Genomic DNA, 26,840 nt, shown 5'->3' on the forward strand with positions numbered 1-26,840 from the left:
CAAACAAACCTTAAAAGCTTTCTGGTCCCTGGCTGTGTGGGGAAGGCGGGCTGTGCAGATGGCTTTAAATGTATCCAAATAAATGGCTTTTCATCCTCTCTGGCTGGAAAAGTGTGATCGTATCCCCAGCTCGCCTTGCAGGGGTGCAACTGCTGCTGTGAGAGCTGACCTGAATAACTAAAGACTTGGCTGCTGCTGCACTGGGATATGCAATCAAAAAGCACTTCTGCTTACTGTGGGTTTCAAATTGCTCAGCATTATGCAAATCTCACCTTCCTCACTGCTGTTATCTCCAGTTTGTGGCATTAGGAGCAGATAATCTGTACAAGGATGAGGACGTGAACCCCTCTGCAGGACCCTTCTTTCCCTGAATTGCTTGCAGGTGCCATGAGGGGTTGTACACCTGTCACCCAAAGGAGCATCCAAATATAGAGGACAGCACAGAGGAAGTTTCTCTGCCTTTTTTAGAGAAACTTTGCTTTCCTTTCAGTGACCTCTGACTGAACTGCTGTTTATGCACCTTCTCCACTACCATTCAAACTAGCTTCAGAAAATCTTTTCACATTAAGCACATCATTAAAATAACATACAGAGGCCAGTGAAGCATTAGTCTCAATTTTATATACTTTGCTGGACATGGAGCTTCATTAAAACCCTTGATGGAGTTGCAACTTATTTTCTATTTATCTTTTCTGCTTCCCTAAACCCAAAAAATATTTGCACTTGGGAGCCTTCCATCTGATGTTTGTACAGTACTTAATGGGAATACAAGTGAGTATTCTGTAAGGTAGAGAGGGAACTTCCAAGTGCAGGCTTGGACTGGGAAAGGGTGAAATTTCCCTCCAAGTAAAACCCAAAATGACAAAGTTGTCTGGGTTCACTTCACATTTCATTTCTTTCCATTCCATTAAAAGGAAAAAAAAGAAAAAACTGAGTGAAATTACCTGAAAACACATGTTTTGTCTCAGACTGACCACTGCATTGTGTTTGACCCTGGCTGATTTTGACTGGGAGCTATTCTAGGTCTGGTTGTAGCTGTTTTGCTGTTTTTTCCCATACCCTGCACCCACAGCTGCTCTCAGGTGGGTGCACAGCCCTGTCCCCACGGTACCTGCGAGGAAACAGCTGAAAGGAGTGGCCAAAACCTCTCTGGGAGTCAATACCACAGCAGGAATAGGATTAGGGTCAGGATTATGCCCCTGCCTAATCTCCAGCTGCTTCATTGTGACCCTCTGGAATGGGCTGGGAATGCCAGGGCTGGGAGAGAAGCAGGCACTTGGATGCTGGAGGAGCAGGTATTAGGACAAATCACAGAGAACTTGACCTGCCCCACAGGGAATTTTGGTGTTGAAATGGTGGTGCAGCTTGGTTTGGGTTTTCCTGACCTGTGTCACTTTTGGATGCCTCTCTCTTCCCAGAGCAGGAAGAAATCTCTTTTCCAGTGCTCTCCCAGAGCTGTCATTCACCCCCAATGCAGCTTTGGGGCAAAAAAGGGGTTTCTCTCATCTGTTTCTCCCCATATTATTTTTTTACAGAGTTCAGAAGCAAATGGGTGATGATGAACTGCTCATTTTAAGCAGAGCAAGCCATTTTCTAGGATTTTTCTTTCCCAAACTCAGTTAATGTAGCTGCAGGTTGGCTGAGGAACAGGGTGGGAAGCACGTGCTGCCTCTTCCTCCCTCACTCTGGGTTTTAGGGACTGTCAGACAGAGATTGCTGCTGCAAAGATGTGAGCTGAGTGCTTCGGATCCTTCTGGCAAACTCCAGCAGGCCCCCACCTTCCCCTTCCTAAAATTGCTTTGGCTACTTCCAGAGAAATGAAAATAGCTCATCTGACTTTTTCATCAGGGGCTCTCCTGGGAGCTGCAAGTGTGCAGGGCTTGGATGATGTCAGGGAGAAAACTCTTCAGGATTTGTTCATGATTAGTGTGCAGGAGAGGGCCGCTGCAGCCTCCTTGTGCTGCTGCATTCTTCTTTTCTTTCATCAATCCCCCAGAAAAAGTTGTTTCTCTCCTGCCTGTGCCTGATAACCGAGGCTGGAAGTGTGGATTGGAGCTCTGCATCCTGCATCCATGGGCTACAGACATTGCTCCCAGAACCCAGGAGGAAAGCAAAGCCATGGATTTGGGGAGGAACACATTGGAACAGGCTGGATGGGGTTTATTTTGGGATTTCTAGTTTGCTCAGCTGGCCCAGGAGGTGGAAATTCGATTTTCTGCTTTGGCTTTCCCTGAGTGGCTCATCCTCCAAGGAGCTGGGCAGGAGCTGGATGTACTCCACAAAGGAAAGCCAGCCCTGGCAGGACCCTGGGCCCTGCAGGTGAGGGAAGGGACAGCATTTGTGTGGCTCAGTCCTCCGGCCTGAACATCAGCCGGGTTTCACCAAGAATCCAAAGAAGTTCTTCTTTCTCACAGTGTTCAGCTCAGGGATTTCAGTGACCCTTCCACACACAAGGGACTGTGGGATGTCCCCTGTGTCCTGCACTGGCTGGAGCTGAGATCCCCCACCCTCAGAGCTCTTTTCCTCGGCCCTGGTGCATTAACCTCATCCGCAAGGCTCCTTCCCCTCTCCCTGCTCTGGCTCTGGGGAGGTGATGGGGTTTTGTTCTCATGGATCACCACATACTTCTTGGCTTTTGTGGTGATCACTGGGGACTCCTTTGATGTCCACTCATCCCTTGCAAGCCAAGGAAGGTCAGGCACAGAATTGCCTTTGATTTTTAAACCAAAGTATGAAGAGCTGGCCTGACTACAGAGTAGGGCAATGTGCATCGTTCAGTGCTGTGGAGCTGCTTTTCCCTGGGAACAGACTGAGGTGTAACCAGTACTGTGCTCCACTCTCATTCCAGTCCTTCCCAGGACAGGGGGAATTCACAGGAGCCCCAGTTTCTGCTGCCCACGGTGGAGGTTATTTCCACCACTTAATCCTGCTTTTCCTACAGATACAGCACAAGCTTGGGGAATCAAGGACTCTAGGAGGGAATGTAACTCCAGTTGGCTGGAGCAGCTGGAGCCCAAAGCAATATTTGCTGGACGAGCCTGGAGGGAGCACAGGAGAGAAAATTTGGGACAAACAAGAAAGGCAAAGTGGTGAAGGAGGTTATTCATCCCACTTGTGAATGAAGTCGTGCTTCAGTACACTCCTCACTCCCTAGGTGGTGGCCAGAGCACGCTGGCTGCTCCGAAAGGGCTCAGCAGGAACCCTGATGGACGCAGATGACTTGGACAAGGGTGAGGATGAAACACAGTCTGCTTGCCCAGAAATAGATTTGAGGGGGTTGTTTATGTTTTGTTCTGAAACTGCTTTGCACTCCAGCCCGGAATAACTCTTTTCTCCCACATTTCTCCTGCTTGGCTGGCTCAGATTTTCAGCCACCAGCTGTTTGCTAAGCTGTTTGCTAGGATTGTTCCTTCTCCTTGCTCCCTCCCTTCCAAATTCTTCAGGACATTATTTTCTTGAAGCTTTTCTCAATAAGAATTTAATCAAACAAAACAAAACCACAGCAACCCGCCACTTCTTGGACAGTGTTTGATGTGTAAATATGTAAAGAAGGAGTGTTTTGAAAATGCAATCAGCTACCTCCTGGGGACTTGAGTCCTACAATGAGCCAAGGTGACTCCATGCGGAGATATGTGCTCCTGCAAGATTAAATTCCAGCTGCAGTGGGAACAGGGGTGACCAGAGGCACAGCTAAGCCACTTCTTACGGAGGCATTTTTGGAATAGCAGCACGGTTCTCCTCCAGGCCAGGCAGCTCCTTGCTGGACCTTGTTCTCCCAGTTCCCACCCTGCAGCTCTGGAGTTATTTGCCCATCTTGCTCCCTCTCCACTTGATCCCTCTGCAGGTACTCCTCAGTTTTGTGGCCAAATCAAACTTTGGGGGAAATAGCTCCTAATATTTTACTCCTTCCCATGGAGTGGCACAGCCTGTGCATGCAGTGGGGCAGAACTCTGGGATCGCTCCCAGTTAAACACCCAGGGGATGAGTCCAAGGAAACCTGGAGCAGTGCAGCTCAGGAGAGACACTCACAGGCCTCAGGCAGGGGAGCTCTGATCTTGTTGTCATCCTGCTTAAAGGGTTCTCCTCTGCCACCATTATTAGTGAGTAAAACACTGCCAAAATTAGCACAGTGCAATTTGAGGGTCGAGCCCTGCTGCTGTTTATACTTTGCTTGTGAAAAACAACTCACAACAATATTAACTTCAAACTTCCTCTCCACCCAGCCCAAATGTGCAGCTGATGGCTCTGTCACAGCACGCTGAGTGCCAGCTGAGTACCTGTGGCACATTAATGATGGATTGTTGTGAAGAGACTCTCAGAAGAGGGGGCTGTGTGATTACTGATCATTTCTGCACTGCAGTGTCCCCTTGCAGCAACAGAAAACATTCAAATGACATTTATCTCCTCATGCCAAAGGCTGGTTATGTAATTTCCCCTCTTCTCTTTAGCACTGTGGATCAGAACTCACTCCCTTTCGCAGATGCACCTCTGAAATAAAAGGCTGGCCCTGGATTTGGGGAGCAGTGCTGTTATTCACACAGAAATTGCTCCTCACTCTCAGGTACGTGGTTATTACTCAGCAGGAGGTTTATCAGGTGCTGAACTGCTGCAGGCTCCACCTTTTAGCCACAAAACTGATACTCCAACCACTGCGTCCACTGGAAGCCCAAGAGGATTTTTCCATCAACTCCACTAATCCCTGTGTACAAATCCCAGCTTCAGTAATTGCAGGCTGCCTATGGTTCTGAGCAGAGGCATTAATCACACCTCCAGCTCAGAGGTGGTTTCTTTCAGGTAATCCCTGCAGAAAGGGGCTACAAAGTGTGTTTTGGTCTCCTTCTCTTTTCTCAGAGTCTGCTGAAACTCCAAGCAGTTGAATCTATTCAAGTGTGATACCCAGATATCAGTCATGATGGCTGCAGATAACTGCCAGGTTATTTGTGGAGAGTTAAGGGCAAAATTCCAATCTGCTTTCAGTTTGGAGCTTCAGAGTGCACTTGAAATAAAGCAAAGGATGCCCAGGTCTGAAAAAGCAGCTCCTGAAAAAGCTGTCCCTGCCCTGTGATGGGAAGCACAAGAGAAAGGGCAGTTTGGAGAAGCTTCAAGAGCCCAATTTGCCCTTTTTGGGCTCTACCCACATGAATCTCAGTGAAACGAGTCTCTCCTGGGCTGAGTGCTTCACACAGAGCACATTGGGGTGGTGCTGCAGGGAAGAGCCTGGCAGGGATGGCAGAATTCCCCGGGTGCTGTGTGCCAGTCCTGCTGCAGCCCAGCAAACCCTCACTGCCTGCAGCCTCCAGCTTCCTCCCATGGCACCCTGGGCAGGGGTTTCCCTGGCCTGCACTCATTCCCTGACTTGCTGTCACCAGAACAGAGGCACTTGCTGCGTGCTTTTCCTGTGCTTCACCACAGGACAGTTGGGAACACTCCTGCAGCTGCTGGACTTTGGGAAATGGAGGGGTTTGCAATTAAATAGTTAATAATTGCTGATGAAGCCTTTGCTGGGCTGACCCCTGGAAAGGCTGAGGATGAGCAGCACCGTGTGAGAGATGGGATGCCCCAAGCTTGGACACACCATGGACATGAAAAGCTTGTGCTGGGCTGGTTTAGACCTGAAATAGCATCTTGCTGATAGAAAAAGGCTCTGTTTGTTTTTGATTGCCTATTTGGGGAACGGCGGCTCCTCAAGGAAACGCTCCCTTGTGCACGCAAACACCAATATTTACCTTGACAAGATAGTTTATTATCATTCTTAATTCTCTCTTCCTTTCAACGTTTCCGTTCTCTGAAGAGGCGAAACCATTGTGTGGAAAAACAATCTCAAGTGGACAAATTATGCAGCTTAACACGTTCCTCCTGCTCAGCTGAGCTGCAGGACCTGACCATGAGCATGTTCTTGGCTCCCTCCTCTCCTAAACCACACATTAGTTTATGTCTTATTTCAGGTTTTTAAGCTACCGTGTCTTATTTACCATTTTTGATAGGCCAGCTATGCCTAAGTGACAAGTTCTCCACTTTTTAGGCATTATTCCTTTCTGAAGGGTGAAATGAGAAAAACACAACGGCTGGAAGTGACATGGGGCAAGGATACATAAGTATATAAAAATTGGGCAATTGAGAATATTTTTAGGTGTAATGAGGGTAAGGAGAGAAGAATTCACCACAGAAAAGAGAGCAAACCTGTCTCAATAACTACAGACTGCCCAAGTGGAAAATGCAAAGGGAAAGCAGAGCTAACTTTTGCTGAACTCCTACTTGGCCTCATAATTCAATCTCTGTTGCCAAATTCAATGGATTGAAACAGGCAGTGGATGTGCAAAGAGACAGTGTGGCTCTGTCCTGCATTATCCCAGCAAGGGAGGTTGATAAATGGCGTTCCAACATCTATTTTCCCTCTATGGCAAGTGAACCCTCTTCAGTGCACGCTGCAGTTTTCTCCAAATTCCCCTGAAAATGAACTTGTCCCTCAAAGGCTGCCAGCAGAGAAGTGACAGAACAGCAACTACACACTTGGAAGGTGGATCTGGAGCAGGATGATGGACAGACATAAAAGCCAGGGCAGCTTCTCCAGTTCCTTCCATCAGCCCCACTGGGACCCTTCCTGTCCCAGCAGATGTTCTCCAGTGCTTTGCCCAAGCTTTATCCCAGGGGATAAAACTTCCAGCCCTTCTCTTGGGAAACTCTGCCCCTGGTTCTAAAGACCTCTCTACTCGATATGCTCCTAAACTCCTATAGAAATGTGAAGTTTGTGCCCTTTCCAGGCATTTCCACCTCTCTGTGTGGAGCCACTGTCCCAGCACTCGGTGCTGTGGCTGTGGGAGGTGCAGTGTCCCAGGGGAAGGGACTTTAATGACCCAGTGTCACACTGACTCCTCAGAGCAGCTGAAATGAGGGGTTCAGTGGTTCCTGAGGGAGGTGGTGATCTCTGTGCAGTGCTGCCTCAGCTCTTATCAGCTCAACACCGGGAAATGTCAGCCACTCCTGCTGCCTGGCACAATAGGATCACACAAAATAGGAAAAATAACCCAGTCCTTACCTGTCACCACCAGCTGCATGGTGAGGTTCTTGTAGAGCCCGTATTTGGGGTTGCTCAGGACAATGGTGTAGTTCCCAGCGTGTTTTGGCCTCACATCTCGTATTCCCAGTCTGTATTTCAGTGGATCTGGCTCGTAGCAGGTGTGGTTGTCCTTGATCAGTTTGCCATCCTTGTACCTGTTTGGGAAGTTCCATCAAGGCTCATCATGTTCCTGTCATCCCTCAGAAGCCCTGTCACCCACTTGAGGGGGGATAAAGGGTCATCCCAGCAAGGGAAATGCAGATCTAGAATCACTGCTTGGGTTGGATATTTATTCCTGTTATCCATCCACACCAGAACTGATTCACATCTGCAGTGCTGTGGGATGGATTCATTCCCCACAGGAAAGGTGTTTTATTGGGTCTGAGTGAACAGAGCCTCTCACAGGCTCAACTTTGATCTAAATGCCCCCAGATGAAGCTGGATGGGCAACACCAAGTGTGGAAAACATGGATTAGCAAAATGTGTGTCCTCAGTTTTAAAGGAAGAGATTAATTCAGCAGAATTGTCTCTCAGGATGTTTGTGTGAGCCTTTACTCTTTCTGGAAAAGTTAAACTGTGACCTGGAGAAGGCTGGTCCATAGGGAGGCCAGTGAGGAATTCCCAGCCTGGAATATTCCCTCAGGGCAGGAGAACAGCATCTGCACGAGAGGCTCCTCTCCGCTGCTAACCCCACACGCAGGTTTATGGTTAGGAAATAGGCCAGGCTTTGCCACACACAGAGCTTTAGGCTTGGTGGAAGGATGCTGGGCATCTCCCACTGCCTGAGGATGCTGGAAACTTCCTTTGCAGTCGTAAAAACAACCATCCTGAGAGACCTCCAACATCAACAGCTGGGGCTCCGAGGGAAGGCAGCTCTGGTGGTCCCAGGCAGCCACCAAAGAGCTCCATGCTGAGCCCAGGAACAAAGGCTTGGCAGGGAGAAGGGGTCGGTCCCCACTTCAGCTCCCAAAACATCCCCATCCCTAAATAACAGCAGCAATTTAAAAGACCTCCTGGCACTGACTCCACTGAAATTAGAGGATTTCATGTTATTTCACTGCTAATAAAATGCAGCAAGACCAGCCCTGAGCAAGCCTTTGCTGCCTGCCAGGCTCTCAGCTGGCCAAGGACAGGTGCTCCAGGGAAATGCCACCTTCTCTGCCAGGACAGGCACCCGCTGGATTTGATGCAGGTAAAGATGTAAAAGGCACTGGATGGGATTGTTAAAGATGGAGCAGGAGAGAGGCCAAGTGATGAAAGGGTAAAGAGAGACTCAAATGGAGTTGCTGTTGTGTTGCCCCTCCTGTTTAGCAAATCCACTGCAATCCTGGTGGAGCCTTTAGTTTGCTCAGGAGGATTCACTGCACTGTCTGCAAGGATTGGAGGACATTGTTTAAAGTTCTGGAGAGAAACAATTTCTTCTGTTAAAAATCTGTCCTTTTTCTCTCATCCCCTGCCCCCTCGCAGACTGACCAGCACTGCTGGGGGTGAGCAGGCACCCCTTCCCCAAGAGCTTTCTCCTTGGATCTCCCAAACAATTCTGTGCCCAGGGAAAGTGAAACACACATTTTTCCTGGAGGGACCTTTCTTGCATGGCTGAGAAAAATAGCCTGGGAATGAGGGCTGGCTTGCCCAGCCTGCCAGAGCTCAGGCAGCCCAGAGGGGAGGCACAGCTCGGGGCATTCCCAGCTCCCATCTCTGGTCTGTGTGGCCAGGAGCAGGGGTGATCTATTCCAGACGGGATCCCTAAAGGAGGCCAGGTGTTGCTGCTGTTGATGGGGTACTCACCAGGTGACAGTCGGCCGAGGAAAGGCGTCCACCTTGGCAGCCAGCTTCAGGGACTTGTGTCCTGAGGTAATCTCGTAGTAAGGCCCTTTCTTGTGTGACACTGTGATGTAGGGTTTTTCTGGGAAGAGAAATGAGCAGGGAGATTTGGAATGGCAGCTCTGCCACAGGACAGAGCTCACACCTGTGAATTGCTCTGTTCCCACACGAGATTTTTTCCAGTACAGACCTGCAGAGATGCAGAGAACCGAATGGATCAGGCTGTTCCCTCAGCTCCCCTGTGCAGCCCAGCCTCAGCCAGGAGGGGCTGTTCCCACATGAAGGAATTCACGTGGAAAGCAGAGGATATGCGCCAGCATTGCCCCTGGATCGATGTGGAGAATGCCTGGGGGGCATCTCTTGTCCATGTGAAGCCAGCAGGATGGATTTTCCAGGGCCTCAGCAACCACAGTCAGTGCCAGCTTTTTCAAACAGTTCAGCTCCCTCAGACATCCCAGAATCCCAGAACAGTTTGGGCAGGAAGGGACCTTAAAGCCCATCCAGGGTCACCCCTGCCATGGGCAGGGACACCTCCCACTGTCCCAGGCTGCTCCCAGCCCCAATGTCCAGCCTGGCCTTGGGCACTGCCAGGGATCCAGGGGCAGCCCCAGTTTCTCTGGGAAAACCATTCCAGCCCCTCCCCACCCTCACAGGGAGGCATTCCTTCCCAATATCCCATCTAAATGTACCTCTTGAACTTGTTGGAAGACACGGGAGCTGACTCTCATTGACTAATTAGAGGCTATCGATAATTAATAGATGTTTTAACCGATTGAATTTCTCCCTAATGCCATTTCAATTCCTTTAAGCCAAACACTCCTGGTCCCTGGCCCATCGTGGTGTGGCTGCAGCACTCACCATACACGGTGACAGTGACATTGGCCTCCAGCCTGGTGGCATTGAATGTCCTGCAGATGTAGAGGCCCCCATCTTCCATGGTGACATTTTCAATTGTCAGGCTGCTGCCGACTTTGTACACTACATCACTCTGGTCCATCGCTCTTCTGGGGTGAGGGTGCTGGGAGTCACAAAAAAACAGGGTCAGAAAGCAGCAGAAAGTGGATTATTGTGTTCACCCGTTCAAAGGCTGCCAGGAAAGAAAAGCAGCGATTCATATCAAAATGATCACATCTCTCCATCACTGAAATAAATCATATAAAAGGCAAATCAGCAGGAAGAGCTCTTGTGTGAAGTTTCATTACCAGCTCTAATAAGAGAGAGAAACAGAGTGGAAATGCAGCACTTTGTACTGAAATCTGGGCAGGCAGGTAAATAAGGGGATGCATCCCAGCCCTTATCCAGGAGCAAATCCCAAGGGTCTCAGGGCAAAACTGCTGCAGGGTCAGAGCTGTGCTCTGAGGTTTTGGTTTTGAGGGTTTTTTAATTGATTTTGGTCACAGTCAGTAATTTTTCCACATTAAAAACCTCCTGCTTTCTAAAAGAAATATATTATGACAGAAATATAATATATTATGACAGCCCAGTGCCAATGCAAATTCCTGGAGGATTTTAGACAGCATGATTGCTTTCGATAGGATTTTTCCTCCTGGAGATTTGGCCAAGAAGTTTTACATTTATAATGTTAGAAATATAAGGAGAGTTCATAGGAAAACAACTCTTTTCCACCATATGGGGTTCAAGAAACCAAATTCAGTAACACTGTAGTGCTTGAACCTCTGTAAATTCTGTGTTACATTTTCTGTAATTTCCTCACCAAAACAAACTCGGACATTCTTTATTTTAAGGAAACAAATCAAAATTAAACAGATTTTAGGAATCACATTTTACACCTTCCCAAGAGGCTTAGATGCTTCTTTGCAATGTGTATTTTGCTGAACTAAAAAGAAAAAACTCCAATATTTTAATTCTCAGACCAATGAGTAGAATCTCAGATAAATTAACTGATTTGGGAAATGATCCCCTTCTGTTTTGTTTTTTTTTTTTTTTTAGAAGTGACAGGGTTTGGTACCTTAAATGTTCAGTCTCTTACTTATTTCTACTTCAGATTCGGCAGTTTGTATCCACAGAAAGCTCAAGACCCCACACTCAGAATTTAGATTTCATTCTTTGTGGATGATTTCCACAGGTTCAGTTGTGTTTTCCTTTGCTTTTTCCTACTTCATAAATACCAAAATAGACGGGGAGATTGACAAGTTACAACCTGCACTTGAGACTTGTCCCTGTGAGACAGCCAGGACAGAAGGAATGAGGGAGTTTTTCTTCCCAAAAAGAAGGAAACATTCCTGGCTTTTCTTGACAAGGGTTTATTTAGCCTGAGGTTTGCAGTTTAATCTGCAGGTTCAAGAAGGGCAGAGAAGTTTTAGATTCATCCAAACACAAAATTCAATCAATTATAGGCTTACAAATGGTTGGGTAATTTCAGAATAAATAATAATTAGGTGTTCTCAGCCCTGTGGGTTTTGGGAAGGGGGGAATACAGGAATTCCATCCACTCACTCTGCCACGGGGACACGTCCAGATGAACTCGATGCGCCCGTTGATGAAGGTCTCTGCTTTGCACTCCAGATGCAGAGTTTCTCCAACCAGCAGCTTTTTGGGGGTTGCCCTCAGAGCCAGGTTCTGTATTCTGCCCTCTGCAATGCAAGAGGCAAAGCTGTGACAGCAGCACTCCTTGCACCAGCCCCGTGCAGGGTGGGATCCAGCAGCTGATCCCTGATCCCACGGACACAGTCAGTCAGGAATGGCTGCTCTTCCATGTGCCATGGCTCCAACCTTCTCATCCGCTCCCCAGAACAGAGTTTCCAAAGATCACTCCTCCTTTCGAGGGCCTCAACATGAGAGGAACCCCTTTTGTTGGACATGAGACGCGTTTCTCCTGCCCTCTCCTGCCCAGCTCCCTTTCCTTCCTGAATGGGAACCCCAAATCCCTGAATGGGATCCCCAGATCTTGCTCTTCCACATTTATCAATGCCTTAAATGCATCAGCTCTGAACTTCCATCAGGTTTTTTTGTGCCCAGTACCAAAACCACCCAGACCACTGACAGTAACCCAAGAGAGAAAAGGATTTCCTGGGTCCTTCTGAGCTGCAGAGGGGTGGCCTAAGAGGTTTTGTAGGTTTGCATTCCTGATTTTAGTGAAAAATTACTCCAAAATGGAAGGAAAAAGAGAAAGAGAGGGATTTACAGGACTTCTAGTTGGCTGCCACACAAATTTACAAGGCTGTTGTTCAAAGCTGAGTGCTGATTGTATAGAAGGATGCCACGAGCTAATGGGAATGAACTCCCAGTAAACAGAAGATAAATGAGGAGATAAAGAACATACATGGAAAACGAAAGAAAAATAAATTCTAATTGGTTTCATATAAATGCCCAGCACTCAAAAATTTAATGTTTAGTTGCTTCACATTCAGATTTTAATTATGAGCTGAAGCTCAGCTGTAAATCCAAGGGAAATGGTGTAGTAAATCACCAAGAGAAAAATCTATGAAAAAGCAAAGATGTGAATTAGTGGTGTAGTGAGATTTTTATATGATGATCACACGTGGTTAATGACCAGAAGCAAAAAGAAAGCTGCTGTTTGGTTTATCCTGAACCAGCAGTTGTTTTAATGTAAATACAGCTCAATCCAAGCAAACAAAGCCTTGGTGGGGCTTGAATAAAACCCTCCTGTTTTGTACCACCTCAGCACTTGGTCATTTTTCAAAACCAGGAGTGGCTCCAATCCAAGTTCTATTGAATAGAGAAAAAAAGGAAGAATGAGTTTACTTTTAGCGTTCCAGCTCGGGCTTGCTGCAGATGCAGACCAGTGAGATCTATCACATATAATTGAGGCTAACCAAGGAGTACCAGGCAGGAGCTGCCTGTGAAACAGAGGCTCTGTGGTGGTCCCTGGGCACTCACCCAGTCTCTGGGCCAGGTAGTAGGAGTTGAAGACGCTGCCGTTGACATGGGCCGAGCAGGTGAGGATCCCAGAGTACACAAAGGAGTGGGAGGGGATGACAAAGCCTCTCCTGGGGTCCCACACCATCCTCTTGAAGCTGATCTCTACAGAAGAAGGGTACTGCAAGGGAACAGACAAGGAGTGAGAATTCCCATTCCCCTCAGAGCCAGGGCTTCTTGTAAATGCTTTTGAAAGAATCAAGCTGTGGCATCTGTGTTTAGAAGCGTGAGGAAAAATAAGGCAAATTGCAGAAAGAGATCTGAGACCTGAGGCTTCATCATGCTTTAGCACTCACGAAGGTCAAAGCTGGAAGTGGCAAATGCACACTGAACCAGATCAGTGACTAAACAGATCTGACAAGACTGAGAAAGCTTTTTTTGCCCCAAATTAAAATCACATTAAGCAAAATTAAAACTCTGAGTTGTGTGTCTTACCGTGAATTTCTTAATAACAAAGATGATAAATTGAGGTGGCTGGGATCTGCTTGGTATTAGTGAGAGGTACCTTTCTCTGTGCATGTTTAAAGAGAGTGCAACGATTTTAAAGTATAATGGTAACATAAGGAACTTAATTTACGGTGGCAAAGAGTCCATTTTCCACAAGAATAATAAAACGTGATAAAGCTGAACTTCAGGGTTTGGCAGCTCTGCTCCCTGATGGCTGGGGGAAGGGGGAAGAAAAAATAACCCTGCTCAGGAGGCCCTTTTCAACACCACACACAGATTAAATGCCTTCATAAAATATTCACAAATATCTATTTAAACAATCAAACAAGAAAGCGTCAATGCTGCTCGAAGGAAATCACAGTGGCCTTCCTCCCTTTGAAGCGCGTTGTCTCCTGGAGATTGAATTTGGAAGGAGAGGATGTTCTAAATTTGTCCGATGGCCTCGCTCACCTCTCCTCCCCCGTGCTCACCTCCGCCCCTCTCCCACCCCGCTTCCTCCCGGCACGGGAAGCCGCCACCTTGGCGCTGTGGAATTCCCAGCCAGGGCCAAGCCAGCGGTGCCATCCGCGGCTGGATCCCGGAGCTTCCCCAGGCGCGATGTCCCAGCGGCTCCCGGCCCTGAGCGCTCCTCTGGGAGCTGTGCCCAACCTCTGCCTCCCTGCCCTGTGCTCCAGCTGCTCGGACGGGGAAATCTTCTGGGGATGACGTTTTGTGGGAGAGAATTAGTGGGAGATTTCATTCCAGCAGCGAGGCTGCAGTTTGTGTTTGGAGAAAGGACCGGGAATTTAGCTGGGAAGAAGGAAGAGCAGGGCTGCCCATCAATAAGGGAATAAACATGGAGATGGGAATTCCAAGGCCAGCCTGAGGCTCCCGGGATGGAGCCAGGGTCAGCAGCACTGCTCCAGCCATGAATTTGGTGGAAGCAGGCTCAAATCAGATGGGGGTGTTTCATTTTTATAGCCAAGGAGGGAAGGTGATAACATTGATCCAGCCTAAAGTGAGAACTGGAGAGGAGCCTTGCTCCCCCTTTTAATCCCTGCTGTCAGGATCTAAAAACAGAGATCTCCAAAGCCATAAGGCCTCTGCTGTCCCCCTGCACCTCACTGGGAATGTGCCAGGGGTCCCAGCAGGAGCTGGAGCACTGTCCCAGGCCCTGTCATTCCCTGTGCTGCCTCCCAGGGGAAGGGGACATCCAAGGCATGGAACTGCCGCGAGGAGCAGAGGTGCTCAGACCCCTCTCTGCCATGTCCAGGACAGCCTCATCCCTCACAGCCCCTCCAGACCAGGCTGGAAGAAGGGCACAGGATGAGGTCCTGTCCCTGTTAGGATTTCCCAAGCTGTCAGCCTGGCAGGGGAATGAAAGGCACAGAATTCCTGATGTAAAATGCAGGACTGGAGCCAGGAGACCTCTGTCCTGTTCCTCACTCCATGACAGGCTACTCTGGAGAGCAGTTCTGAAGCCCTTTAAATGAGTGAATCCATTGACTGATCAGGGCCCAGACCTTAAATTTCCATTTTTATTATCCCAAACAGCCTTGGCCTGCACAGACCGTGCTGTAACCTTGACATTCAGGTGTGACTGCTGCCAAAGGGATGGATGCTGGAGCTGTCTATTCCCAGGGCTGAAACTTGGTTTGAATTGATGAAATGAAGCAAAAATGGGCAACTGTTCTGAGGAGGTTCAAGGTATAAAGGAGAGAAGCCTTCAGAGAGGGCCAGGTGTTACACAAAGAATTTTGAAGGAAATTAGTGCTTTGTCATCTACTGCTGCCAATTGGTGAACATCAAGCCACAACATGAGAAAAATATGTGATAAACTCAGCCTAACCCCCAAAAACCTTTGTACCCAGTTCAACAGTAACACACTGCAAGAACAGGTTCATGTTTCTGGATTTTCAGTGTCTTTGCTATTTTTTATTGGATTTACCCAGGTTTATACATCTTAATCCATGATTTCCCCACTGTGTTGGCAGCCCAGACCTTGAACCGAGTTTCTCTGAAGCCACGTCTTACCTGGGTGAGCCTGGGTCTGATGTCTGGAGAGGTGACCCGGCAGGGGACAACCACTGTTTTCTTCTCATCTACAATGTAGATGATTTCAGGGTGCTCCGAGTGCATCTCCACAAATGGATTCCTGTAATCTGCAGGGAAAAGAACGTGGATTTGGAAGGGCACTGCAGAGTGAGCACTGAGCTCCCTTGGAGTCAGGACACCCAGCGACCTCCTGCTTGTGTGCAAGTACCACTGTTCCACAGGGATTAGGGCCAATGACCAATTCCTTGGATTGAGCCCCACGCTCATCCAGAAATTGCCCAGAATGGCACATTTGTGTGCAGACACATGAAAAACTTCATGGATTACCAACTCAAGATGCCAAGATACGTCTGGGCCTTGGGAGCCCTCCTGTCCTTCATCTGGGGATATCAATGTGCATTTCTTGACTGATGACCACAGCCTTTGCTTAAGGAATGCCATGGAAATACCCAAGTGCTGTCACCTGGAATTAACCTCAGGGAATCAGCTCAGTGCAGAGCTGGAGCTCCTTTTCTCCACAGCCCACCCCAGCTTCAACCCCAAACACACCAAGGCACAGATGGACGCAGCAGAGTGGCTCTGCTGCCTTTTGTGGGGTTTGCAGCTTCATTTTAGCTCTAAAACTGGGAACTTTTTCCTTAGCAGATAAAATGTACCATGGGCTCCATCAGGGGGAGAGCAGATGTTGGTTGGGGCTGTGTGTGTGTCAAAAAGGCCACGTGTGAGGGGATGATGGTGTTTTACAAAGGCACTCGGGGCACTGTGCAAGGACCAGAGATTGGGATTCGTGTGGGGAGCTGGGATGAGGGGCTGAGCAGGAGCACTGAACGTGAGGCAGATAAAAACCCCAAATCTGGATGACTCCTCTAATTTCTAGCACTGTCTTTCCATGCTGGCTTTTCCTCCACGCCAGTGGTTTATTCTGGCTGTGCTTTGGCATAAGGGCATTGCAGGAAATGTTATGTGAGAGACATTAATTAGAATTAAAACACTGGGTCTCTAATCTCCCCACATTTAGGAAGTTTCAGATACACATCTGAACTTTCTGGTCAGGCAGGCCCTGGTTCTAATCAAGCCTTGAGCTGAGAAACCTGATCTTTGAACCACAACTTTGTAGCTTGGTCCAAGCCCCAAAACAAATAGGAAATACTTATACTCAGTCCAGTGTGTCGTGCACTTTCCCAAAAATGCCAAATTCTCCTGTTGAGTCACATTATGAAAACGTGTTTAGTGTTTGTCCCTGAGCTGCTTAATCCCTCTGCAGTCTTGCTCTCCAGCTGAACCACACTGGGAGGTATCAAATGTAACAATATTTTTGTTTTTATTATACTTTAAAAAAAGACACTGGATAATTAAAAGAAGATCCTTGGGTTATTTGTGATAGGAAAAAGCAGAGAAAATAGATTTTTGTGTATTTGGAACAAAGGGCAAAAATGTGTCAGGGGAAATGTAATCACAATTATTTCTTGTCCTGTGGAGAAAAGGAGAGAACAAGGAATGTGCCACGTGAGGGGGGATGGACAAAGGTATAGGATGGATGGAAAAGAGTATAGGCCAAGAAGAAATTTGCTGGGAAAAATTCTTCCCGATACCAAACTATTCACAATTCAGGAGCAAATTTTGACTGAAAAGATGGAAGCACTGAATTTAAAACTATTTCTGCCAGTATTTTTAGAAAGAATTTCAGAATAGCACTGTTTGTTTAAGGAGTAACATAAATCAAAAGAAGGCAGCTAAGAAAATAGTAAGTAATCCTAAAATGCAGGAAAATATTGAACTGTGCAATGATTGATTCATCTTAGTCAAAACAGAGTAAAATGTCTCAAAAATATTTCCTGTTCAGGGAAAAAATATAATTTTTAAACCCCATTCTCTCCTGAACTCCAAGACCCATCTCTACCAAATTTTCAGATTCACATCTACCTTTTTCCAGCTGCAAATAGGACAGATGTGGTGCTACTGATTCACCTAAGGGGAAGCAGGGATTTACAGGGTGTGTGACAGAAGCTGTATTTCAGTCCTAATTGATTTTTAATAGCAGCCTGCTCCTCAGTTGCCACGTGTCCAACCAGGGGCTGCAGATAAACTATCCCAGATAAGCTACAATCTGAACTGGTAGCCAAAAGAGATAAATCTGGCCTTCTACCATCACTATTTGAAATCTCGATGGTATCTTAAAATCACCGTGCACTTAAAAGCAGCAAGAGGCAGTTTCTGGGTGATAAAGCTTGGGAAAAGGAAAGGATGGCTTCAGCTGCATTGACTGTTAATCACTCGTGGGTGTTGGGTCTCCTGGGCATCATTCTCACTGTGTTTTGGAAAAAAAAGAGAAAAAGGTTTTCTATTTTATGGGTTCTCCTCTTTGCTAAGCCGGTGGGGTGTCCTAGAGCAGATGGCTGTGATTTGTGTTATCTCTGGGCTTTGTGTTATCTCAGTGATCTGTGTTATCTCACTGCTCTGTCCAGTTTATACCCAAGGGGGATACCTGGGGGTGGATACCTGGGGGTGGATATCTGGGGGTGGATATCTGGGGGTGGATACCTGCAAGAGCCACTGGGATTCCACTGGGATTGGCCCAGTTGGTCAGAGCAGGGTGCTAATAAAGCCAAGGTTGTGGTATTGATCCCTATGTGGGCCATTCACTTAAGAGCTGGACTCGATGATCCTTGGGGGGTCCCTTTCAACCAGGAATATTCTGTGATTTTAGCTCCTGGTGTGAGAGTGCTGCTTTCAGGGCTGCCCTGCTACAGGTTTGACATGAGAGCTCAGCCAGGAGGTGAGGGCTGTGCTTTGGCCATGAGGGAACAGTGACCCTGGAGTGACAGGGCCAGGCAGCTGCAGGGGAAGGTCAAGCACCTGGGTATGTCCCTGAGGTCAGGGAGGCTTTGTTTTCCTCCCTAACTGTGGAACTCTGTGCAAAAGGAAGAAAACAATGTCGTAGAATCCCAGAATGGTTTGGGCTGGAACCTTAAAGCTCATCCAGTGCCACCCCTGCCATGGGCAGGGACACCTCCCACTATCCCAGGGTGCTCCAAGCTCCATCCAACCTGGCCTTGGACACTCCCAGGGATGGGACAGCCTCAAGGATCTCAGTCATCAAGCACTAGAGAGCCCCAGAACATGGAGAAGAGCTCAAACCTGTTGTGTCCTGCTCCTGCTCCAGCTCCAGCTGCTCCAAGCCCCCTCCTAAGCAGGAGCAAGGCAGTGCCATAGGGAAGGAGAGGCTTTCCAGCACTTTGCAGGCAGCTGGACTGCTCACTTAGATAAGCAAATATAAAGTGGCTCAGCTTTGGGGCTTAACAGAATGACAAAGAATAAATTCTGAGCTAATCAAGTGCCAGCTGATACCTTTGTTATGGTTTGTGCAGACAAAAAACTGATCCTTCATGAAAGTCCTCGGTAGTTCAGGCTGACGGTGGCGTGGAAAAATGATCTGCTGGAACATCAGGAGTGTCACTGCCAGCTTTACAAACATGCTCACCACCTCCAGTCCACCAGCAATCTGTTAACTCCTTGTAAAAAACTCTCTCAGAGACAGAACTTCTTGAAACAAAAGGGACTGGGTCACTTTTCCTTCAAAATGATAACCTCAGCCTCGAGGAAGATCTCCAGTTCCAGGTGGTGTAAATCAGTTGCACTCAAGTGTTGCAATCTGGAGAGCTGTGGCATGGGAAATGCAGGTGTTGTCCTCTCCACAGTGACCAGCACTGAACTCAGGGAGAATTTCTCAGCAAAGAAACCCTTTATGAAAGCAGAGTATTTCCCTGTAGCTTGGCACATCTGTTCCTCCCGAGCTGGGAAGGTGAATCTCACCCAGAAAGAAACACCCAGCAATTCCCAGAGGATAATTAAAAAGAATGATTTACTGTGGGCTGCAAAGCTCGTTATATGTGAGGAAAGACAAGAGCTGAAGCACGCTGGGGACTTATCAGCTGCAGCCCCAACGTGGAGACGAGGGAAAGGCCCCTTCCCCCGGGTCTCCGACTGGATGTCTGGCTCCCAGGTCAGTGGAAGTTTGCAGGAAGCTCAGGCAGGCCAGGGTGTTGTTTTTTACCCAGCAGGGCTCAGGAGGGAACACAAACAGCTCAGCCAAGGAAGCCGTGGCAGCAGGATGGAGAAGGGAAGGGACTGTCCAACGCCAGGGACAGCCAGGCCGGGAATCAGGCACGGAACACGCAAAAGCAACTCAAAGGTCAAGTGTCTACAAGAACATTGTTTTCCTTCAGGCAGTGAAGCCCTTCATGTTTAGATGCTCGTTGTGTCCAGGAGGAGATCAGTGGCTGCTCGAGAGGAGCTTTGGGAGGGTCCTTCCAGCTCAGCTGGGCAATCTCAGCTGTCCCCTCACAGCTCCGCGGTGGCAGCAGGACAGAGCTCCAGGATGCGGGTCCGGGACAGCTCCAGGACTCCCTGTGACACCTGCTCTTTGTTCAGTGTCACCTGCAGAACAGGGGCCTCTCTCCAGGGGCTCTCCACTTGATCCCCTTCTCAGAGGCATCACAGCCCCATCCTGCCTGAAGCTGAAGGGCTCAAACCCCTCAGCACTGCACTCAGCATGTTGCAGATTCAGTCTCTCCTACGTCTCTGCTTCCCAGCACTGCACCCCCTGCATGTGCCTCTGAAATCTCCTCCTGCCACACACACACACAGAGGATTTTATACAGGATTTTGGGTGCTTTTCATTCCTGCCCGTGTCTCCTGCACCGTGACAGCAATTTGTCTCGTGGTATTTGTCTCCCATCCAAGGCCCCGGAGCTGACATCGCCTGTCCCTCCAGGTGCTGTCAGCCCAGGAGCATGATGAGCACTAAATGGCCTTTGAGGACAGTCATTCACGGCTGTTCATGGCCGTGAAATTCCTGGACAGTCTCATTTTGCCTCTCACTTTGTTCCAGCTAAGGATAATTCTCTCGCCCTCGCCGTTTATTTTCTTCACTCAGCCATACCTAAGCTGGGGAGCCTGGGCAGAGTTTCACAGGTTCTTTAAGTTCATGTTTTGACATAATCCCCATGAAGTTTGTCTTCATCAAGGTCAAAAGCAGCGAGAGGAGGTTTATAACCTGTTCTTTACAGTAATAGCAGCATTAGCAGTGCAGTGACACTTCGGGCAGAGCATTTTGGAAAGATTCACAAGGAAACAGCCCGGTCTGCTGAATTCCCCCTGGTGACCCATCAAAGCTGCCTCTAGGTACAGGAGTAACTGCTATAAAGGCACTTGTTTTGAATCTGGATCTTTGAAAATGAAAGACCTTTCCGTTTGGCAGGCCAATGAAAAGAATTGGTGGTGGAATGTTTAGATTAAACAGAAAGCAGAATATTTTCTCTTCAGGCAAAACAAAAGTGACTGCAAAACCCCCAGAAGCCAATCTGAATCAACATGAAGCATTCTGTTTTGGTCAAATGAAATGCATTCTTCCCCTGGAGATTACTGTTAGAAACACAGGAATATTTGTAGAGGAAAAAAATATTACTTTAAAAAGCGTTACTTCAAAAATGATAGAAGCAAAGTGCTTCTCACTGCCAAGCAAATAAAGGCAAAATGGAAAGATTTCTTTTGAAAAATCCCAACAAAACACCATAGAAAAGGAGGCCTCCATGCTTTGTCTGGAATTATGTTTCAAGCAGCAGGAGAATTTATAAATTCTGACTCCTCCCACCAGATTTTAGGCAGGCTTTGACTTTGTAGAACATATTCCCCAGCTTTATTAAGAACAGATCTCCCACCCTGGGGAAGGCTCAGCAATTAGCAGCTACTGAGTGGATAAAAACCAGGAAGGAAGCAGTGGGGGAAGTGTGGGTGATTTTGGCCTTTGGACTTCCATTTAGAAATTCTTGATCCATGAGGAAGGATCGGCTCCTCTTCCTGCTGGGCTGTCAGGAGCTGTCAGTGACAGTGCCAGGAACTTCTGCTGCTCCTCCAAGGCTTGTCTGCTTTAAAGTGAGACCCTTTAGGATATGATTTGAAGATATTGCCTTGAATCAGAGCTAAAAGCATCTCGATTTCCCTTGGATCTGGCCCTTAATCCCTGAGGGACAGCAGCGAGGGTGCTGCACCGGGCACAGCCTGCGTTCCGTGTGCTCTGACACTGAGCTGGGATGTGCAGCCAAGCCCTCCCAGCGCTGCTGTGGGACAGGGACAGCCACTTTATCTGCCGGGCACACAGCTCAGCTGCTGCCTATCTCAGCTGGCCCAGGCTCTGGCAGCAAGTGCAGCTGTCTGCAGCCTGAAAGGAAGGAGAAATGCAGCTCCAGCTCTGTTCCCACTGGTCATATCTCGAGAAAAGCGAGCCAAAGCCCAGAGCTGTCACCCTGGCCCTGCAGTTCTGCTTCTCACTTTTAGATTATCTCAGTGAACTGTCAAGAGGATTAAGGAGGCAGAAATCAGCTTCAAAGAGCATCAGAACCAAAGTATGATCTCATCTGAGGGGTGCTTCCGTGCACTTCCAGCCTCTTTAGATTCCTCGTGGTGGGAAAGGGCTGAGGGTGATGGGGCTGCACATCCCTGGGCTGTGCTGTGGGTGAGGAGGAGCCTGTGGCTGATGTGAACTCCACCCTGGTGCAGCACTTGGGCCACCTCTCCTCACTCTTTGTAGCAGCAAGGCAGAGCTCCTGCCCTTCCCTGGAGCTGACCAGCAGGGAGATGCTCCAGCAGGACAAGTTGCTTGGATGCATCCCCCTTTTCCCACTGGATTGGCCTCAGCAGGACTTGTGCTCCCATATCAATGTCTGTCTTGCTTCAAATTTGATTTCCAGCCCTCGTGCTCTGGACTCCTGGCAGGATTGCACTGTGGCTGGTGCCTCCATGGGTGCCCACATGGGCTTTAGAAGGAGCCAGAACTCAAATTTTCTGCAGGGACATCCTCTGGATTTCCTATGTTCCAGTGAACATCAGTGCTGAGAGCCAAATGGGTGGAAGCAAAGGACTCCCCGAGTCCTGTGTGTTCTTGACTCACTCACACTGAGGTGCTGAAATACCAGCAGCTGATGGCTCTGGGTGGGCAGACCCTGTCAAAATGTTCACCCTTAGAATGTTTGTGTGTCCACTGGGACAAGCAGGAATTGGGGAACCCACCCCAGGCTGCTTAGACCCTCATGGGCAGCCAGCACTGGGCTCACATACAGCATTTCCTGCCAGCTGCAGTCGGAGGAGGTGAGACTCGTGTTTCTGCAGCAGTTATTTGAGAACCAGCGCTATCATGGCCATAATTGCTTCAAGAAATAAAAGAACAGCCCTGCTTTGCATAAAAGAAGCTGAAGGATGTGTGTGGCTGGCCCCACACACTGAGGAGGTGCCTCTTTTAGCCCTACAGCTCTGGCACAGCAAATACCATCAGGGGGTGGGCAGGAATCCCAGCTTGGGAACCTGGATGAACTTTTCCTGACACTCTTTGGCAAATGTGCCCAGCTCCAGTTACCTCAGCACTAAAGTCACACAAGGTGGAGGCAGCAGGGGTGGGTGGGCTCATTCCTTGCTCTGATCACTTGCTGAGGGGTACAGAATGTGCAGCAAACCCTTGACTGTGACACAGGGGCTGCTGGGGGAACTTGGAGCTGAGGCAGGATTTGAGCCAGGAGCTCTTCCAGCTGACACCCAGAGGACTCTGACTTTGCTGACACTGACAGCATTTCAAACAGCTGAGAGCTGCAAGTCCTGACTCGTGTCTAGACGGGAGCCTGGGGAAGCCCTTTGGGAAGGTGGAATGAATCTTTGCTTGATTTGTCTTTTTTTCCCTTCTTCTCTAAGCCATGTTAAATTTTATATGTGCCCCAGTGTCCTGGTTTCAGCTGGGAATGATACCTGTGTGTGTATGTAGGACAGGAAAGGCAATGAGGTATTGGAAAACGTGGGAAGTGGGACCTGGCATGATGTAAAAGATACAGAATAAGGAGTGGATGTGGACCTGGTTTTGTCTGGGATAGAGTTAGTTTTTTCTAGCTGGAGCAGTGCTGTGTTTTGGATTTAATGTAAGAATGAAGTGGATAACACACCAAGGAGGACTGTCTGCATTTCCCCACAGCCTGCCCTTTCCCTTGGCGTAGGGATCCCAAAGGCTGGAATAAATGAGTGTATTCCTCACAGGGAGGTCTCCCTTGGTCAGGAGGGGTAACTGCACTGGGCAGATGGAAGCAGGTGCCGTGTCTGGGTGGCTGTGGCAGCATTTTCCACGGAGCTGCTCTGCCCATCCAGCCCCACAGTGTGGGACCAGACACTGCCTTTCCCTGCAGAGAGTATCCCTCGGAGCTGCGATGGAATTCACACAGTTAAGAACTCCCAACTCTTCCTGTTCTAGCCCTGGGCTACTCTGTATTTCCAACAAGGAGATGGGCAACAGGAGAAGGGGTTGTTTTCCTCTTTAATTAAGATCCTTGGGACTTGCAGCTGCAGTGGGAGGCAGAAAAGGCCTCGGGAACAATTAGTTCAGGATGAAGCTCCTGAGCTGTGCCTCCCTCAGTGCCGGAGCACAGCTGAGGGGTGGCAGCTGTCAGGGTCCCCCCTGACCCCGGGGATGTGCAGAGTCACGGCTCCACCACCCCACGGGGAGAGCTGCGAGTGCCAGGTCCTGCCAGAGCCCACAAACCCCACCAGGGAGGCTGGAAAAACAGGAGCCAGCACAGGAAATAATGGCCAATAAGCAGGGCTTCCAACACAGTCATGTTCTCATTTCAGTGTCAAGCAGCCGGCCAGGAATGAAGGGAAAAATACCATTCCCCTTCCTTTTCTGGCAATAATGGCTTGGAACCTCAGAGGAATCTCCAGCCTTCAGAGGCTGGCTCCACATTTTCTCCCTCCACCTGGTCAGCCTCACAAACACCCTGCTGAGCACTTGCTGTCTCCACAAAACATCCCCAGAGATGAGCTTTGGGTCTCACCCCTGTCTGGCGCTCCCAGGGATCTGTGAGTTCCCTCCCTTGGAGACAGCTGATGGGTTTCTCAGTGCTGCCCAGACACTGTCACAGCAATTTCCTTCAAAAGGCACGTTTAAATATTGAAGAAAGCCGTAGGTGTGCTCTGAACTCCTTATTTAAGTCCAGAGCAGTTTCCTCATCCTCAGGACAGCCTGCTGGCTTCCAACAAATATCCACAGGAATTGAATGGGAGGAAGAGTGTGCCCTGAGGACAGACCCATGCTGAGGTATAAATAGCTCCTTTTCACGGGGCCAAGCAGCTTCCTCAGCCTGGCAGGCCAGATCCCAGCAGGAACCTGCAGCTTCTGCACTCAGAAGAGCCCTGCTTTGGGGTGCACAGGACAAGCTGGACCATTTTCCACCCATTTTCCTTCCATGACTTTTCAAGCACAGGAAAGCTCTGAGTAAGAGCTCTCAGAGCAGGGAGGACACGGGACACAATTAAAGTGCACCTGAGAGGGTGATTTTGTGCTGTTTGTCAGGAGAGCCTTGGCACAGCAGTCTCAGCAAGCAGGAGGACATCCTGCCATTTTTTTAGATCAGCTCTGTTCCAAGAGCATCCCCGGAGAGGTTTTTCATAACTTGGGATATTTTCTTCAGGAAAGTGCTCAGGCAGTCCCAAAAGATCCACAACATTTCCTGCACGTGCTCCTGCCACAGAGTAATGAAGGGCTGGGTAGGCAGCCAGGGCACTGAATCAGGGGAGAGAATTGAGTTTCCTGGAGTATGGGACGACTGGGTTAACAATGTTGGACCTGGGGCGTCTGAGCTGGGTGTAATGGGAAAAGGAAACAGCTCAGCACAAGAACCAGGGTGGATAAAGCAACCAGAACACCAAGAAAAAAGCAGAGAAAGGAAGTAGAAAGGGAGAAAAAAAATGACTTCAGGAATTAAGAAGTAACGCCAAAAAGCCACTTTCCAATTAGAGGAAAACTTGCTGGGAAAGCAGGACAAGGGTAGAAAGGGACTATTTTCAACAGGCAGGAAAGTGTCACCCACATGAATCAAGCAGGTGTGTTCACCTGGAGGTGCAAAAGCTGATTTTAGCTGTGTGGGCATATCAGAGGCCCTTGGGGGATGGAAGTCACTCCTCGTGTTGGTTCACCATCATTAGCAACACCCTGAGACCCTGAGTCAGAGCTGCCCAGCAAAGATTTATGTTTTCTGGAAGTGTAGGTTTGCAGCACTCTTCAAATACCCTCAGGCAAACTCACTGCCTCTCCAGCATTTGTGTGAGTAAGAGGATTCAAAGAACCCCATTTTAGCATTTACTAGGAAAGTGAAATGAATTCATCCCCATGAGCATTTGTGGGGAAGCGAAGGCTGAGCCTATTCCAGCACCAGAGGAGTTCATGTCATCCCTTATTCAAGGCACCAAAACTCAGCTCCTTCATCCGAGGATTCACAATCTCAGCTTGGAAGATTCAAGATGATTCAGTGTTTAGTAATGCATTTGTCAAGTAGATTTGAAAAAAAACCAGCATTTGGGGGGAATATTCAGCAAAAATTCCCATTATTGGAATGGCTGTTCAATAGGTTGCATTCACTCAACCACAGAGGACCATGCTCCTCTGAAGTTCCTGCTTCCATTTATTCTCGGATCTGAGCTCGATGATTCTGACACGTGGGGGAGAGGCAGCTCAAAGGGAACCAAAATGAGCAATGGGATATTTTTTACAATAAAATACGTCCACCCAGCTCTGCTAGGAATGTCTCACAGATGTGAGGACAAAGCAGTACACAAATGTGTAGGAGGGAAGGAATTACAAAGAATCCTGTTGGGAAGGTTCATGCCTGGGGAGGAAGGGAAAGAGAGAGGGCTTGGGCATTCAGGATGAATCTTTGGAAAAGCACTGTGACAGCAAAATCTTTAGGATTCAATCTTTAGGATTGAAGAATTCAGTCTTAAAAGGAAAGGATGTTTAAGGAAGTCGGTGGATCTGTTACTTGGGACACTAAAATGATGGGAGAATCCAGCATTCAAATCCTGGAACTGAAGAGGATGGGTGATCTCTGGTTCTCACATCCATGTCCCTGAGAATTCAGCTGGCATGAAAATCTGGCTGCCATGAAAATCCACCTATATTTGGTCTGTTCAGAGTGTCAGAGCTGCTGCTTCCTCCTGGGTCAGCGGGGAGGTGGGATCTGGGAGAGCCCCTGCATTGCTGGTTCTGCCTCACACAGCTCCCACAGCCGAACACAATTTAAAAAATTGGAATTCTTACCTTGGACAAAGACGTAGATCCTGGCCACAAGCCCCTGGTGCTCGGGGGTGCTGTTGAGGGCACAGCTGAGGTACCCAGTGTCGTTGGCCGTGGCTCTCCTGAGGACGAGCTGGCTGCAGCTCAGCCCGGTGACATCGCGGCAGCCGCTCACGTGCACCCGGGGGTTGTCCTCCCTCAGCTGCCAGCTCACAGACGGGGCTCCCCTGCCAGCACAACACACCCAAATCACGCAGGATTCAGGAAAAATTGGGCCTTCCTTCAGGCTAGTTGTTCCCAGTGCTCCTACCCTTGTCATTCCCAAATAAATGGTAAAAGTTTCCGGGTGTTTGCACTTCCACCCATCAGAAATTGAGCTGGATCACCCCACGCTGTTCCTCAGAGCAGGGGACATTCCTGAAATACTCCCTGCAGCAAGCTCCTGCAGAAAAGTTTAATTTCTCTTCTGACACA

General features: G+C 48.6%; 1 protein-coding gene across 1 annotated transcript in view; it reads right to left on the bottom strand.

The window, feature by feature from the left end:
* Window positions 1-26,840, bottom strand: part of LOC138110602 (vascular endothelial growth factor receptor kdr-like) — a 121,063-nt gene that overhangs the window by 59,019 nt on the left and 35,204 nt on the right. Inside the window, exons 3-9 of the mRNA XM_069015706.1 lie at window positions 26,391-26,593; window positions 15,242-15,369; window positions 12,743-12,902; window positions 11,339-11,475; window positions 9,740-9,899; window positions 8,846-8,963; window positions 7,037-7,212 (exon numbers count right to left, since the gene is read on the bottom strand). Of these exons, the coding sequence (XP_068871807.1) occupies window positions 7,037-7,212; window positions 8,846-8,963; window positions 9,740-9,899; window positions 11,339-11,475; window positions 12,743-12,902; window positions 15,242-15,369; window positions 26,391-26,593 (1,082 nt within the window). The remainder of the gene's footprint in view (window positions 1-7,036; window positions 7,213-8,845; window positions 8,964-9,739; window positions 9,900-11,338; window positions 11,476-12,742; window positions 12,903-15,241; window positions 15,370-26,390; window positions 26,594-26,840) is intronic.

The sequence above is a fragment of the Aphelocoma coerulescens genome, chromosome 4A, assembly GCF_041296385.1.
Source record: "Aphelocoma coerulescens isolate FSJ_1873_10779 chromosome 4A, UR_Acoe_1.0, whole genome shotgun sequence".
In the NCBI taxonomy this organism is placed as follows: Eukaryota; Metazoa; Chordata; class Aves; order Passeriformes; family Corvidae; genus Aphelocoma; species Aphelocoma coerulescens.